Source organism: Capra hircus, chromosome 5, assembly GCF_001704415.2.
Source record: "Capra hircus breed San Clemente chromosome 5, ASM170441v1, whole genome shotgun sequence".
In the NCBI taxonomy this organism is placed as follows: domain Eukaryota; kingdom Metazoa; phylum Chordata; class Mammalia; order Artiodactyla; family Bovidae; genus Capra; species Capra hircus.
In genome coordinates, this window is record NC_030812.1 from 73,144,649 (window position 1) to 73,159,367 (window position 14,719).

At 49.1% G+C, this 14,719-nt stretch overlaps 1 protein-coding gene across 1 annotated transcript; it reads right to left on the reverse strand.

Annotated features, from left to right (window-relative positions):
* On the reverse strand, positions 144 to 12,830 carry LOC106503978 (apolipoprotein L3). The gene is given in 7 exon segments (XM_018048275.1): positions 144 to 1,672; positions 1,675 to 2,228; positions 4,867 to 4,987; positions 6,774 to 6,880; positions 10,112 to 10,209; positions 11,726 to 11,975; positions 12,135 to 12,830. Coding segments are annotated over 4 exon segments (1,026 nt in total). The 5' UTR covers positions 6,805 to 6,880; positions 10,112 to 10,209; positions 11,726 to 11,975; positions 12,135 to 12,830; the 3' UTR covers positions 144 to 1,352.

Consider the following 14,719-nt stretch of genomic DNA (forward strand, 5'->3'; position numbering starts at 1 on the left):
ATCCCAGGGACGGGGGAGCCTGGTGGACTGCCATCTATGGGGTCACACACAGTCGGACACGACTGAAGTGACTTAGCAGTATTAGCAGAGATTACTTTACTGAGTGAAGTAAGTCAGACAAAGAAAATATGTGATATTAACTAATATGTAGATTCCAGAAAATAATACAAATGACCAAATGAATAGAAACAGACTCATATACTTAGAAAACAAACTTTTTACCAAAGTTTTGGGGGATAGATAAATTAGGAGATGGGATTAACAGACACTTACCAGATAAACAAGGGCCTGCCTACTGTAGTAGCAAACGAACAGTATTCAACATCTTGTAATAAACTATAATGTAAAAGAATAAAAAAGAATATAGACATACACATGCTCAGATGTTCTGCCATGTCTGACTCTCTGCAACCCCATGGACTGTAGGCTGCCAGGCTCCACTGTCTATGAGATTTCCCAGACAAGAATATTGGAGTGGGGTATCATTTCCTCCTCCAGGGAATCTTCCCTATCCAGGAATCAAACCTGTGTCTCTTGCTTTGCAGACACACTCTTTACGACTAGCGCCACCTGGGAAGCCGAGATAAATACATAGATGCCTGTATAATTGAAGCACTTTGCTGTATACCTGAAATTAACAGGATATTGTAAATCAATTATCCTTCAATAAAACAAACAAACAAGACTCACTGCCTAAATAAGACACATCAGCTAGGGCCAAAGGTGAGTTGATGTTGGAGGGGAGGTCTAGAGACCAGCACCAGGGGAAGACTCTTCTGCGGGGACATCAGAGCCTGCGGAGGGCGAGAGAGGAGCCCCTGCTACTTCTGGATCCCAACAACCCTGACTGACTTTCTTCCACTTTCAACCCGTTGGAACACCTGGCCTCTCACTGCTAGTTTGCCTGCCTCTCCGTTTATTCCGCCTCCAGTGTCATCTTTAGTCCAAAGTAGTAGTTTCTGATGGGAGGGGAGTTTGGGGAGGATGCATACATGTGTATGAGTGGCTGAGTCCCTTTGCTGTTCGCCTGAAACTATCACAGCATTGTTAATCGGCTATACTCCAATACAAAATAAAAAGTTCTTAGTATGAAAAAACAGCGGTTTCTCCCTGCCTCTCATTCTCTGGTTGCCCCCTCCTCCCTTATTCCAGGCTCCAGGCCCCAGGCCCCTTCCTTCTCTCTCCTCATCTATCACCTACATCCATCCCTTCCCTGCTGTGCTCAACCACAGAAATGCCAAATTCCTAACACCCAGCTTTATTAGTGTGGTCTCCCTCTCCTTCCCTCTAAAAAGGTACCTCTGCACTTGAGCCCCTCACGTGTCCTGGACCCTGCACTGCTCTGGGGGTGGCTAAATCACTTCTCTGTCCTCCTGCAGACTCTCATAGATCTGGGTGAGCTCCTCCAGCTTCCTCTCCAGCTCCCAGGCCTCCTGCCTCAGGGTTTCAGCTGCTATTGTCTTGGCACCATCGTGCAGGTGCTTTGACTCCTTCACCAGGAAGCCCACATCCACCAGGAGGAGCACCCCTGCAGTGGCCAAGCCCGCGATCCGGGCTCCTTTGGCAATTGCTGAAGCTGTGGCTTTGAAACCTGCCTCTATCTGCTCGATGGCTGGGACTGAGATCCTCCCAGGGCTCATGTAGACGCTTACATTGGCTGCAGAGCCAGGGTGGCATTGCCTGTCTCCAGGGCATGGATGTGCATTTCAATGCACTGTTCAGCTTCTGTGACTTTCTCTGTTGTGTCAACAGTGTGGGGGTGGCTCCTGAGTACCTCTAGGAGAACCTTCCATTTCTTGACAACAGTTGACATCATGCGACTGGCTTCGATTTCTGCTGATGACCTATTCACATGTTCGAAGATACTGGTGGACACAATGGTCACAGCAGCTGCTGCTCCCAGCCCTATCCCAGTACCCAAGAGCACCACACTGGCCCCCATTGTCACGGGTGCCAGAGCCAGGCCAACGATGGTCAGAATACTAGACACAGCACCGGTGCTGTGGGCCATCACGTTGGAGATGGTACATCCCTTATGGACCGTCTCAACCTTGTCTGCGAGCTCGTGGAACTTGCCTATGAACTCCTCCAGCTGCCGTTTCACCCGAGGAAACTTATTCAGAAACCTCCTCCTGTCCAGCTGCTCTTTGGGGAGTCTTTCTAGGCCCTCCTCACCCAAGGCTCTTTGCAATTCATTCAGATATGTGTGTAGTTCATCCGCGTCTTTCCTGTAATGGTGAAGGTCAAGGGATTAGAAAGGCAATTTGCTTGTCTGTAAAACTGGCTCCATAATATCTATTCTGCACAAATACAGATATGTTCCTATAAATCATTAGAAAAGAATTTTATAAATGTAAAGTTTTCTCTTTCAACCTTAAACTCGTTTCATACTTTATAGATGCGCCATCTTGAAAAAGCTAAACTTGGAATAGTAAATGAAAGTCACCTTAGATACTGGCAACTTAAGAGAGGTATTGGAGAGAATTCCCAGGTGGTCCAGAGGTTTCAACTCTGCACTCCCACTACCGGCCTTGGCTCAATCCCTGGTTGGGGAATGAGGATCCCACAGGCCATATGGCTCAGCCAAAGAAAAGGTATGTGGTAAGGACGTCTCACAGGTGGGTCTACACCATCACTCTGAAAGAGTTTTTGGAGTGGGAACTCCACAGATAAACAAAGACAAGTAGGACTGGAGGAGAAAACCTTCATTCTAGGGCCTCAGTGTGTAGTGAGAAGTCTCCCTGCCTTTTGCCCTTGGCTACTGGGAAGTGGTCCCTAAGCCCCGAGAATTCTGGCTGATAGTGTCCTTGCCTGCCTGGGCCTTTGGCCGCTGGTCAGTCTGACCAGGTGACGAGTGACCCAAGGTCTCTGGGTCCCATGGTATCAGTTCTGCCATCTGGTAGAGCTGGACACTAGGGCACGAGTCTGACTTCCAGGAGGGGCTGGAGATGACAGGTCAGGGTAATTTGGCTTTTAAGCAAGGTGAGTGTCCCTGATGGGCAGTACTCTGTGCATCTTGTCACACACCGAATCCAGTTCACTAACGTGTTCTGAGGACAATGGGAGCTTCGTATGTGAAACCTGCCCAGACTCTGCCGTGTGGCTGGTGGGAACTTTCATCCTTCCCTGTAGTAAACTGTAGCTGGGATCATGAAGCTTTCAATGAGTCCTGTCCATTTTATAGGGAATTCTTAAACTTGAGAATTGCTTTGAGGATCCCCTAAATTTGCCATTGAAGTCAAAGTAAGGGCAGTCCTGGGCACTGTGCCCTTATACTTTGCAGATTGGCTGTCTCTATGACTTAAAATTAAACCCCCAAAGTCAGAGCTAGAAGGCACCTTATAGTCATTTGATCTGCCATTTGCTGTCTTCTAGGCATGTGCCCTTGACCTTCTCAGCAGAAGGTCACTGGGTCCACCCACTGCCCCAATTGACAGGGAAGCGGGAGATGTGCTCTGAGCCATGGTTTCCCTTGGACTCTCCAGCTCACCCCACTGACTCCTGAATTGTATCCCAGCACTCTCAACCACTCAGGGGTCACCAACCTAACTCATTATTTACCTGGCAACAGCTTCACCTACCTGCACCCCAAGGCCGTGTGCAACTTCGTGGAACCTCTAAAGATTCAAGGGACTTGAAATATCCATCCTAATTGCTGAGCCTGAGGAGACCGGGCCTTGCACAGCTGGTAGAGGAAGCGTTTTGCTCTTCAGTGGGAATGTGTGAGGCTCCTCAGAATCCCTCAAATGTCACACAATCACAGCAATTCATTGTAACCCTGGAGGGCTCCCTGAGCCATACGGTCATCCCACTTTCAGGGGAACTCCACGTAGACTAGAAGAGGGTCCCAGATGGAGTGAGAAGCCAGGTCCCAGGCAGGGTGTGCAGACACAGTCACCCAGGGCCCTCTAGTCCAGCATGAGGGGAGCCCATCAGGGAGGGAAGAAATGTCCCCTCTCCCACTCAGGGGACCTCTGTTAGCATCACAGCCCCTTCAGGTCTGTGTCCTCGGGGCCCACTCTCCTCACTCTAGTCCCGGTCCTGCTGCCCAAGCCTGCCTATTCGTCCTCCAACCTGGACCCTCTGCTCCACCCTGACCCCTGGGTCTGACCCTGGTGCAGGCCTCCCTGCGCCTTTGGACAAGATGATTGCACTTGGTTCCCCATCTCTGACCCTGCAGTTCACTCTGAGGCCATCACCACGATCCATCAGACTGAATTGCTATTCCCAGTAGACACAGGACAGATCTGAGATTCAAAGTCTTAAGCCCACAGGCCCAGGAGTTGGACAGGGCTAGATCCAGGATCCCACCAGCTCCTCCAGTTCCTCTCTAGCCTCTCTGCCTTATGGGCCAGCAGGACCCTGCAGGGCTGGTACATTTCCTAACACAGGGAATAGAAAGACTGTAGGCAGGCCCAGGACACAAATCGTGGTGTCAGGATTCTCCAATTTGTCCCAAGGGAAATTCTGCTTGGTTTCCTCACCAGAAAGAAGACCCTTGACCCCTGTCTCTTCCCAACAAGTTTTTTAAATGTTAATATTGACTGAGTACTTACTCTGTGTCCGTCGTTATGGGAAGCACTTTACATCCATGATCTCAGTGTCCTCACAATAAAAATGAAAAGATGAAGAAACTTGTCCAGGGTCACATAACCTGCCCTTCCTTGGAGGTTTCATCTCTTCTCAGCCCAAGATCATTCACTGTCAGCAAATGACATGGAGGAAACATTCCTGATGGGATCTTGAGAAGGAACACCCTTGACCCCAGCGATAGCGTCCTGCTTGGAGGAGGCATTCCTGCCAGTAGCAAGCTAGCCTGATGCTGGCGGACGTGGGGGACCTTCCTGGTGCACCTGTGCAGGTTACCTGGACAAACTGGCCTCAGCCTCAATTCTCTCCAGGAATTCATTCAGCAGGAGTAGCAGTTTCTCTCTGCTCAGTATGTCCCAGAGACATTCAACGACCTCCTCAAAAAAAATCTCAATATCTAGATGAAAGAAAAGGGAGTAGATTAGAAGAATTTGTGGTGGGACATAAATGTTACTGAGTATAAAATAGTTAAAATTCATCTTGCTGAGCAGCAGTCACCTGGGGTGCTCTTGGTGAGGTCACCTAGGGTTATGGATGGACCGTCCTCCCCCCCAATTTGTGTTTAAGAGTTAACCCCTTGGTGACCTTTCTGAAGATAGGGCTTGTAAGGAGGTTAGGTGAAATGAGGTCCTAGGTGGGATTCCCAGGTAAACTGAGGCCATAGGTGGGATTCCCAGGGAGTTCTAGTGGTAAAGAACCTGCCCGCCAATGTGGGAGATGTAAGAGAGGCGGGTTTGATTGCTGAGTCAGGAAGATCCTTTGAAGGAGGGCATGGCAAGCCACTCCAATATCCTTGTTTGGAGAACCCCATGGATAGAGGAGGCTGGTAGGCTGCAGTCCATGCGATTTGCAAAGAGTTGGACATGACTGAGCAACTGAACTCACACAGACAAAGAGAAGAAAGAGCAAGTGTGATTTGTTAGTTACCACTTCCAAAACAGACTGGCAGCACCCTGTAAATGAATGCTTTCCTGTTTGGGCAGTGAAACAATTGAATACGTTAAATGGGATAAAGAATGGAATGACTACAAATAGCCTCAGATCACTACAGGGTAAGATTACTCCTCAAGGAGTTATCAAAATCCCTAAGTGATTTCAGAGATCTGGAGGTTATGGAATTGTAGGTAAGATATTGATGGCCAGCTATACATATGTGTGTGGGCTGGGACTTGATATCAAATGTGTTTCTTGGTAAATCCACACAAAGAGGGATTATCCTTATTTCACAGAAGAAGCAAGTGAAACTCAGACAGGAGAATGGACAGCCCAAGGCCACAGAGCCGAAAGCCCTGAGGTTGAATCCAAGGTCAAGTGTCAGACATTTCTTGGACAACACTTTGAATCCTCTTTACATTTAAAACTCCTGTGATTTGTTCATTCTACTCTATAGCACACAATGGGGATTCTTCTAACTCATTTTTGGTGGTGAGCATGCAGTAGCGTATATAGAAGTAGGAATATAATGTGGTGCACACGAAACTTAGAAAACATTACAAACTCATGTCACCTAATTTCAAAAAAGACTTTAGGACCACTCGCCATTGAGTAAAACTACCATGTGAGAGGATTCCTGCTTCTGACCACAGACTCTAGGATGGGCAGGGAGGGGATCAACCAGGTGGAGGAGGGGTGGAGCCAGATGTGATCCCCATTATCCCTCCCCTCCAGGTGTGAGGTGGCAAAGGCCAGACTGGGGTTCAGTGCAGGGTCCACGGACCCTTGCAGAGCGGCTGGGCTGCTCTCTGGGAAGAGCTGGAGGAAACAGCTTCTGTGGTGATGCCCAGCGTCTGGGAGTGGGAGGAGGCTTGGGCCAAGGGAGAGAGCAGGAGACGCTCCCGTGATGCTGGAGGACCTCCTCTCCAGGCCTGCCTGGCCTTGGGGACGCCCATCTGTGGTCCGTGCTCCGCGTGCACTCTCCCAGCCTCCGTCCTGAGTCACTTGCTGAGGGTGGGAGAGGCAGGAAGTCAGCACCCTGGTCATGGCTCCCTGAGGAGAGGGCCAGGAAGGAGGCTGCGGGCAGACCCCAGGGTGAGGGAATCTCCCGGTCTCCCTTGGAAGCTGAAGGATGCCTATCCATCCTCTTCATGGCTCTTGATTCCTCTGTAGTCTAACTCAGCCTGGAAATACCACCCTCACTTTTGGGTCACAAGTAGGAACCTTCCAGAGAAGAGAGAGCTGACTACCTGAGCAGTGTCCAATGTTTTCTGAGCGCATGGTGGCCACAGGGGCTCTCAGCGATCTCCCTTCAGCTCCTTGTCTGCAGCAGGCTGAAGGAGGTGTGACCTCACCCCTGGGGAGAGAAAAGAGACTGTGAGCTCCTCTGTGAGGGAGCAGCGGCTGCAGGGAGCAGCGAGGGACAAGTTCTCTGGTGGGTTCCCCCGGGGCGGCCACCACTGCCTCCAGGAACCAGCCCAGTGCGGCTCTCTGTCTCCTGGGCTCTGCTGGTTGTTAGTTAAGAAAAGTCATTCACCTCCTACAGCTCCTTCCAAGCCAAGTCACACTCCTGCTCTCCTGTTGGGGCACAAGGAGAAGGTATCAGACAGGAGACAGGCACCTGCGAAGTTATAGGAACAATAACACCAGAGACTAGAACAGATAGGAGGTGATACTCTGGAGTGAAGTGAGGTTGGGACACCTGTGGTTTTGAATTGGTAATAACTAATATTAATGATAACGTTGATCCAGTGTCCTTGACATGCAGGCTCCTGAAACTCACTCAAACTTAGCTGAGTCCAGATTGTCATGTTGGTGCCAAAGTCTGGACTAGAACCTGAGTCTTTGTGATCCAAATCACATGTGTGTGATGACTATGCTCTACTCCCTATAATATACAAAAATATTTATTTGTGGATATATGTTAACTGATAAATGACTTTTCCTTCCACGCTGATGTCTTGCTCCCTATCAAGTCTCTCCTTGATAAAGTTCCTGGTGATATAGCACCCATAGCCCAGGTCCTCCTGCTTCTGCAAGAGCCATTTTCCCCACAAGGACCTGGAGTCCCACCAGCCCTGCCCCAATTCCTGTATCCCTGCTCTGAGTGGCTGAGACCCCCTGCAGCTGTTCTGTCCTCCTTGCTTTCCCCTCCTGAACATTGGACTTGATGTAGTTTCTAATCCTTTATGTAAATAATAGTGCAAAGAATATTCTGCTTGTATAAAACTTCACCTACATCTGAGACTGTATCCTTAAGCTATATCTAGAAGCAGAATTAAGATCAGATGGCATCAACACCTCAAAAATTTCCATACCTAGAGCCACCATGCTATGCAAACAAACTGTAGGAAAATGTTCACACTTATAATATATGAGGGTGTCCATCCTTTCAGATATACCCATTCTCAGTGGTTTTTCTTTAAAAAAACCATATCTTTATGATTAAATCATTTATTTTGGTTCTGAATGTGATTATCTTGCCATGGGAGATGAGGAAGGAAAGCAAATGTTGATATGTTGAGATACTATTTTTAAGAAAGCAAAAGAGTGTCTGTTAACTCCTCCTCCTGAGACTTGACTGAAATGATGATAAAGGTATATATAGGTATAATACCATCTACTTATAAGAGTGCGTGGTTCCCATAGTGTAGTGGTTATCACGTTCACCTAACACGCAAAAGGTCCTGGTTCAGAATCAAGTGGGAACAGCTTCACTTGGGCTTCCCTTGTGGCTCAGTTGGTAAAGAATCCACCTGCCATTCAGGAGACATGGGTTCAATCCCTGGGTTGTGAAGATCCCCTGCAGAAGGGAATGGCTACCCACTGCAGTATTCTGGCCTGGAGAATTCCATGGACTGTGTCATCCAAGGGATCACAAAGAGTCCGATGTGACTGAGCAACTTTCACTTTCACTGAGAAGAGCAACTGGTGTTTCTGATCCTTGCTCTGCATTGGTATCGGCTCTGAAACTTTACCAGTGGTCCCTCATATGTTGTTCCATTAGCTTCTGAGGTCTGTACCACTGTATCCTCATTTACAAATAAGGAAGCTGACACATAGATGTTACCTGCCTTACCTAAGGTCAGAAGTCTTGCCCTTGGTACACAGGTTCCACCCCACTCACTGGCTCAAGAATCCATAGCCTGCCTCTCCTCCCTCTGCTGCTAATAAAAGCAAGCATGGGAGCAATAGGAGACTGGAGTCTTTCACGAATATTTGAAGACTCACTGGATGGAGAAGTGATAACTGGGTAAAGAGCGCAGTAGAGGGAGAGAAACAGGGAGGATGTTCACAGGAGAGAAGAACGGTCTGCTGGGCAGAGCCCTGGAGAGGGAGCAAGATGAGAGGGAGGCCGAGAGGAGAGCAGGCGACAAGCCCACCACCCCCACACCCCATCCCATATTCACAGCAGCCTTCACCCTTCACCAGGCTTTTCAGAAAGTTACTTGAAAATGAGATGCAGCAAAAAAAAAAAAATAGATTATGTGTTTGTTTAATTATGGAGGAAGGTAAAGGATACCCACGAGAGAGATAGACGTGGGATCCAGGAATCAGGACCATCAACCCCGTGGGAAGGGAATCCAAGGATCCCAGCTGGGCACACAGCAGACCTAGAGAGAAACCAGTCCAGAATGGGATAAGAAGTCCAGAGTCTGTGGGACAGGGGAGTCGGTATCACATGAGGCACCATTGGAAAGAAATGGAGGAAATGCTGAAGATAAACAGTGCAAGGGGTGAAAATGAAGCCAGTAAGAAAGATCAGGAAAAACTAAATTGCAAGAGGAGAAGGGGATGACAGAGGCCGAGGCGGATGGATGGCATCACCGACTCAAAGGACATGAGTTAGGTGAGGCTCTGGGAGTGGTGATGGACAGGGATTCCTGGTGTGCTGCAGTTAGTTCACGGGGTTGCAAAGAGTCAGACATGATTGAGCGACTGAACTGAAGTGAACTGCTGAGAGGCATGTGCAGCTATATGGTACAATTTAGCTCTTAAAAAATGTATTAAAATGTCACCAAAAATGTAAACTCTTTTGTTGATTTTTAAAAAAATATCTTAAGTAGATATATCTATGTCCAAGTCCTTTGGAGACTGCTTTTAAACTGAAGTAACATTAATATATATAATATGATATAGCTCACAGATGTATAATATAGTGATTCAAAAATCTTTGTTTTCTTTCATTTATAGTCACTATAAAATAACCTTATCTTTCAAAATAAAACAGAGTATTTAAATATCTGAAGTAAATGTACTTATTAAATTAAAAAGCAAAATACACATCTAGAGCTTGGGAGCCAAAGCACTGAAGGAAGGAGGAAGATTAATATTCCAGTTTACAAAGCTGGGAGTCAAGAAATAGGAGGTCCAGTAGAGAGCATAAGAAACCAAGATGTAAATAAAAAGCTTACAAGTACAAAGCTGCCTAACAGAGGATGTACAATTAGTGGAATAATGATATAGGGAGAAGAGTAGGAAGGTAAAATAGAGAGTATATAAATAAACGAAATCCTTATTTTTCCTAATAAGAAGTAAATAAATGCTATCAAATTTAAGTCAAGAAAAAGCTAAATGCAATACCTACTGCTTATTAGCTATTGCGGTTGATGACTTCCCACTTTGCACAGGCACCTTTCCAATTGCTTGGTATGAATTCACTTCCTTTTGGTTCTCACCATGATCCTATAAGAAAGGAAACTGAAGCTCAGAGAGGTGAAGCAATTTACTCAAAGCACACAGCTAGTGCTAGAGCCAGACTCCAAGTCCAGGTTCCTGTCTCCTGCGCACACATTCTCACACCATTCCACCTCCCGATGCAGTGATACCATTTAAAGACATTGATGAACTATCTAAAGAAGAAGCTTTTCCTTGGGAAGGAATGAGCAGAACCCTCTGTACAAACTGACCTGTTTTAACCAAATGCACTTATAACTGGATTGTTTTAACTCTAAGACAACAGAAGTCACTTTACAGCAGTCAGTAACCCACAAGAATGGGGTGGTTTCTGGGGCCACCACCTTAAAGAAGATGGAAGCGGCTGAATTAAATGCCAACAAGAAATGTGTGACTCGTGCTGGGACAATGTCAGTGTAGGAACATGTTCGTGTAGATGAAGCCTAGTTCTCTAGAAAAGCAGGCGTGAAAACAGGGTGAAACCAGAATGATGAGAGTGAACGGTGACCTTAGACAGATACTGTCCAGGAGCATCTGGACACCTATGGGCACCCATGGGCTTCCGTCCACTCAGAGGAAGGAAGACCCCTTGCAGGGGAGGTGAATTCCAGAGACTGCAACTCTGCTCCTACAAAGACAAGGATGCTCTTGAAGGTGATCAGAGCAGTGGTCATAAGGGGGCACCCACATATAATCATAACAATAAAAGATAATGATTGCTATGAATGTTTCATTGAGACAGGCTGAGTCTGTGAAAGGCCATGAGTTCATAATAATATTCAAAGGAGAGGACTTTAGAAAAGTGTGGCCAGAAAGAGAGACATAAAGGTTAGAAAGAGTGCTAGTGGTTATGCAGGAGACGCAAGACCAAAGAGATGTGGGATCAATGCCTGGGCAGGGAGCATCCCCTGGAGAAAGAAATGGTTGCCCACTGCAGTATTCTTCCTGGGAAAGCCCATGGACTGAGGAGCTGGGAGGGCTCCAGTCCGTGAGGCTGCAAAGAGTGGGACATTTCTGAGCTGGTGTCTTTCTCTTGTTTCTATGGTGCAAAGAAGAGTAATGCAATGGGAAGTGTTTTGTTGTGAACTGAATTTAAAAATAAGAGGAGTCTTGAAGTCTCTGGGTATATTCCTTTCTGTTTATTTACACGAATGTTTATAGAGGATTGAGAAAGAAAGAAGCCCTGACATCCGGAGGCTGGCCTGGTGTCACAACAGGGCGCTGCTCTTCTCCCTTTGGATGTAAAGGCTCTCACAGACCTCCAGACTCACACAGGGTCACCCTGAGAGCAGGAGCGAAGGAGACAGCAAACACCCCTCACTGCGCCCCCACCAACACCACACCCCTCCCCTGGCTGAAAAGCAGGCCTGCTCCTTCTTTACCAATCACAGCTTCATCCTCGCTCTGCTCGCCCCTCTCCATAGAGGAGTTACTGAGAGCCCGGTGGTAGTGCTGCCTGCCATTCCCCGCAGCACCGCATCTAGAGCAGCCCCATTGCCTTAGAGCTTCCCCCGCGTCCCCTCACCTAAGCTCCAAGCCTAGAATCTTTCTTCCTGCACCTTCCTCTGCGATGTTCCCAGCTCTCCCTCAGGAAGAGTAACCATCAGCTTGTTTTTAGGGAGTGTGCCTGGTGGTGAAGGCTGGAGGCACCGTCACGTGGATGGGAGAGAAGTCACAAAGGCAGGCCCTCCTCCAGGTAGATGGAAGAGGAGAGCTGGCGGGCCCCCTGCCCCTTCTCTGCCCCAAAGCTGCAGGACCCCAGGAGCCAGGTCAGCCTATTGAAATCATGAAACATGAGAATAGAGCCTAGTCAGAAAGAAGAGGAGGGCTCAGGCAGAAGGGCCAGCTCCTGGGTGATGACAAACAATTGTAAATGCGTTGAGCACTGGACTCATCCTGCCCTCCTTCCCTCTCATTCTTGGCCTGGTCCTGACCCTTGTCTGGGGCCTCAGCTGGGTGTGGATGCTGATGGTGCTTCCTCTGCTGAATTCCTCACCAGGGCTTTCTGGAGAGGCTGTTGGTGGGAGAGGGGAGGACCCTGGAGAAGCCTGTTCCTGGCCAGCTGCATGGCCAGGCATGCATCCCTCCCCTCCTCGTGGGCAGACATTTTCTCCCAACCATGTCCCTCATGTGCCTGCAGTCACCCTCCCTGGGAAGGGAAAGGGGCGTTAGGAAACTCCCTGGCCGAACACCTGGACTCTCCCGACTGCCCAAGCTCCCGTGTTCCTCACCCTCTCTATCTCCACAGGGCCTGCTGCAGGAGACTGACACCTCCCTGGCACAGGCTGCCCCTCCCCATGCATGTGCTTCCCCACTGGCCCCACGTGTGACGGGTTACTTGTCCCTGGAGGCCTAGCTCCAAACTTCCCTCTGCCACCTTCCCCCAGCTGCTCCCCAGCTCCTCTTGAAAGTTGCACTTTCCTGGTGGTGGTCCCTCTTTGCTCAGTTTCTCCAGGTCAGAACCCCTTCCCGCATCATCAGGGGCCCTGTCTCTTCTCTGCTGCTCCTCCTGTCCAGGGCCTCTGGGCACCCTCCTTCCTCCTGGGCACAGCCTGGCCAAAATATGAGGGGCGGGACCCCTTATGCAGACACAAAACAAGCAGCTTCTCAATGATACAGCAAAATCGCAGTTCCTCCTGTTAAAATTAAAAGGGAGGGAGGAGAGAAGAGGGAGAGAGAGGAAGAGAATGGAGAAGAAACGAAAATCCTAATCAATCAATCATTCAAAAGGATCCAACATAAACTAGAGAGAAAAAACTGAAGGGACTGAAAGCAGTGGCCACAGGCCTGGGAAAGGTCAGTTTTCCTACCAGTCAGAAAGACAGGCAATGCTAAAAAATGCTCAAACTACCACACAATTGCACTCATCTCACATGCTAGCAAAGTGATGTTCAAAATTCTCCAAGCCAGGCTTCAATAGTATGTGAACCATGAACTCCCAGATGTTCAAGCTGGATTCAAAAAAGGCTATTATACTGATGTCTGTAGAGTTTGGCTTTTTATCTTAACATTGCAACACCGGGATGTATGTGGACCTTGTGCAGTGAGCCCTTCTCACTTCTTCCAGCAGCACCACCTTCCCCACATAGAACCTCCCATCACCCACATCCTGAGCAGAGGGCCTGGCAAACACAGGAAGCCAACGCCCTTCAACTCCCTGCTTGGTGTCCGGTCTGTCTCCAGGCCAAGTGTCCTCAAGGGCCTTGCACTGAGTTTGGCACTCAGAGGCAGGGTTTTTCAACAAACCTCGATTTCCTCTTTCTGAAAAAAATCCCCTTTCCCCCATCAGCCCGAGCCTAGCACCCTCAGGACAGCTTCAAGGTGGCCAGGTCATAGGAGGAGAGGCTCTGACTCCTTGTCCTCCTCCACCCCATCTGCTTCCTTTAATTTCCTAAATGGCTGAGTACCTGGAACATACACCTTCCTTCTGGGGTCGCTGCTCATGTCTCAGGAGTCCACATCCTGAGCTGAGCCCACCTGAGCAGGTGCCGCCCTTCCTCTGCTCTGTTTAGGGGCCCTCGGCTGGGAGGAAGCCCTCAGACGCGCCTGCCTCCACATCCAGGCTCTGCCCCTGCTTAACCTGTTGCCTCAGCCATGACGTCACCTCAGCCATGACGTCACCTCTCTGAGATTCCATTTCCTTCTTCTGTCAGTTAGTGACAATCATCCTTTTCTCAGACAGTTGTCCTGTGAATGGGAAGATGGGATGGGGCGGGGTCTTACCCACCTGCTTACTCAGGAACCTTCCTCTGTCCAAGTGTGAACAAGATCCAATTGCTCACATCTGTGCATATGCAGCCATCAGCTGTGAGTCTCTGCAATGAGGACACCAGCTGTGCTTCTCTGCAATGAGAACACACACATCCTCTGGGCCCAGATATACCCTGGGAAGGAAAAGTGAAAGTCAAAACCCTTATTTCTGAGTTCTCAAGTCAGACAAACATCCTGCCCACCAGGCCCCACCCTGGGCTATTCCCACCATCCTGCTGACACCCCAGAGAAACAAGTCCAGTCCTGACATTCCACGTCCTTCTTGACACAGTCCACCCTGCCTCGGGCTCCTTGAGGGAAGACCTGCCACCAGCACAGCGTGAGGCCCTTGGCAAATCTCTCCTCCATGTTTCCATCTTCTCACCCACCAACCCCACACTCATCAGCAGGCCTGCCTTGTCCACCTTTGTGCCACCAGCATGTGGTACCGGCCCAGAACACTCCAGGTGCTCAGTGCATGCTGGCCACATTCTGCTGTGGAGGGCCACGCTCAAGTGGCTGCCAGGATTCGCTCACACAGGTTCTTCTGCCAGGGACACCTGCTGCATCCAGCTGGGAGAAGGGCTTTCTTCAAAGCCCAAACCTGAGCAGCCTCCTCTGAGACGCCCTCGTGACCTCACCTGCAGAGCCCACCGTTTCCTGCTCTGCACACATGGTGTCTGGAAGAGGGGCCTAAGGTCATCCCGCAGCCACTCTAAGCCCTGCCTCCACCCCTAGGATCAGATCCCTCTAGACTTAGCCCTGCTGG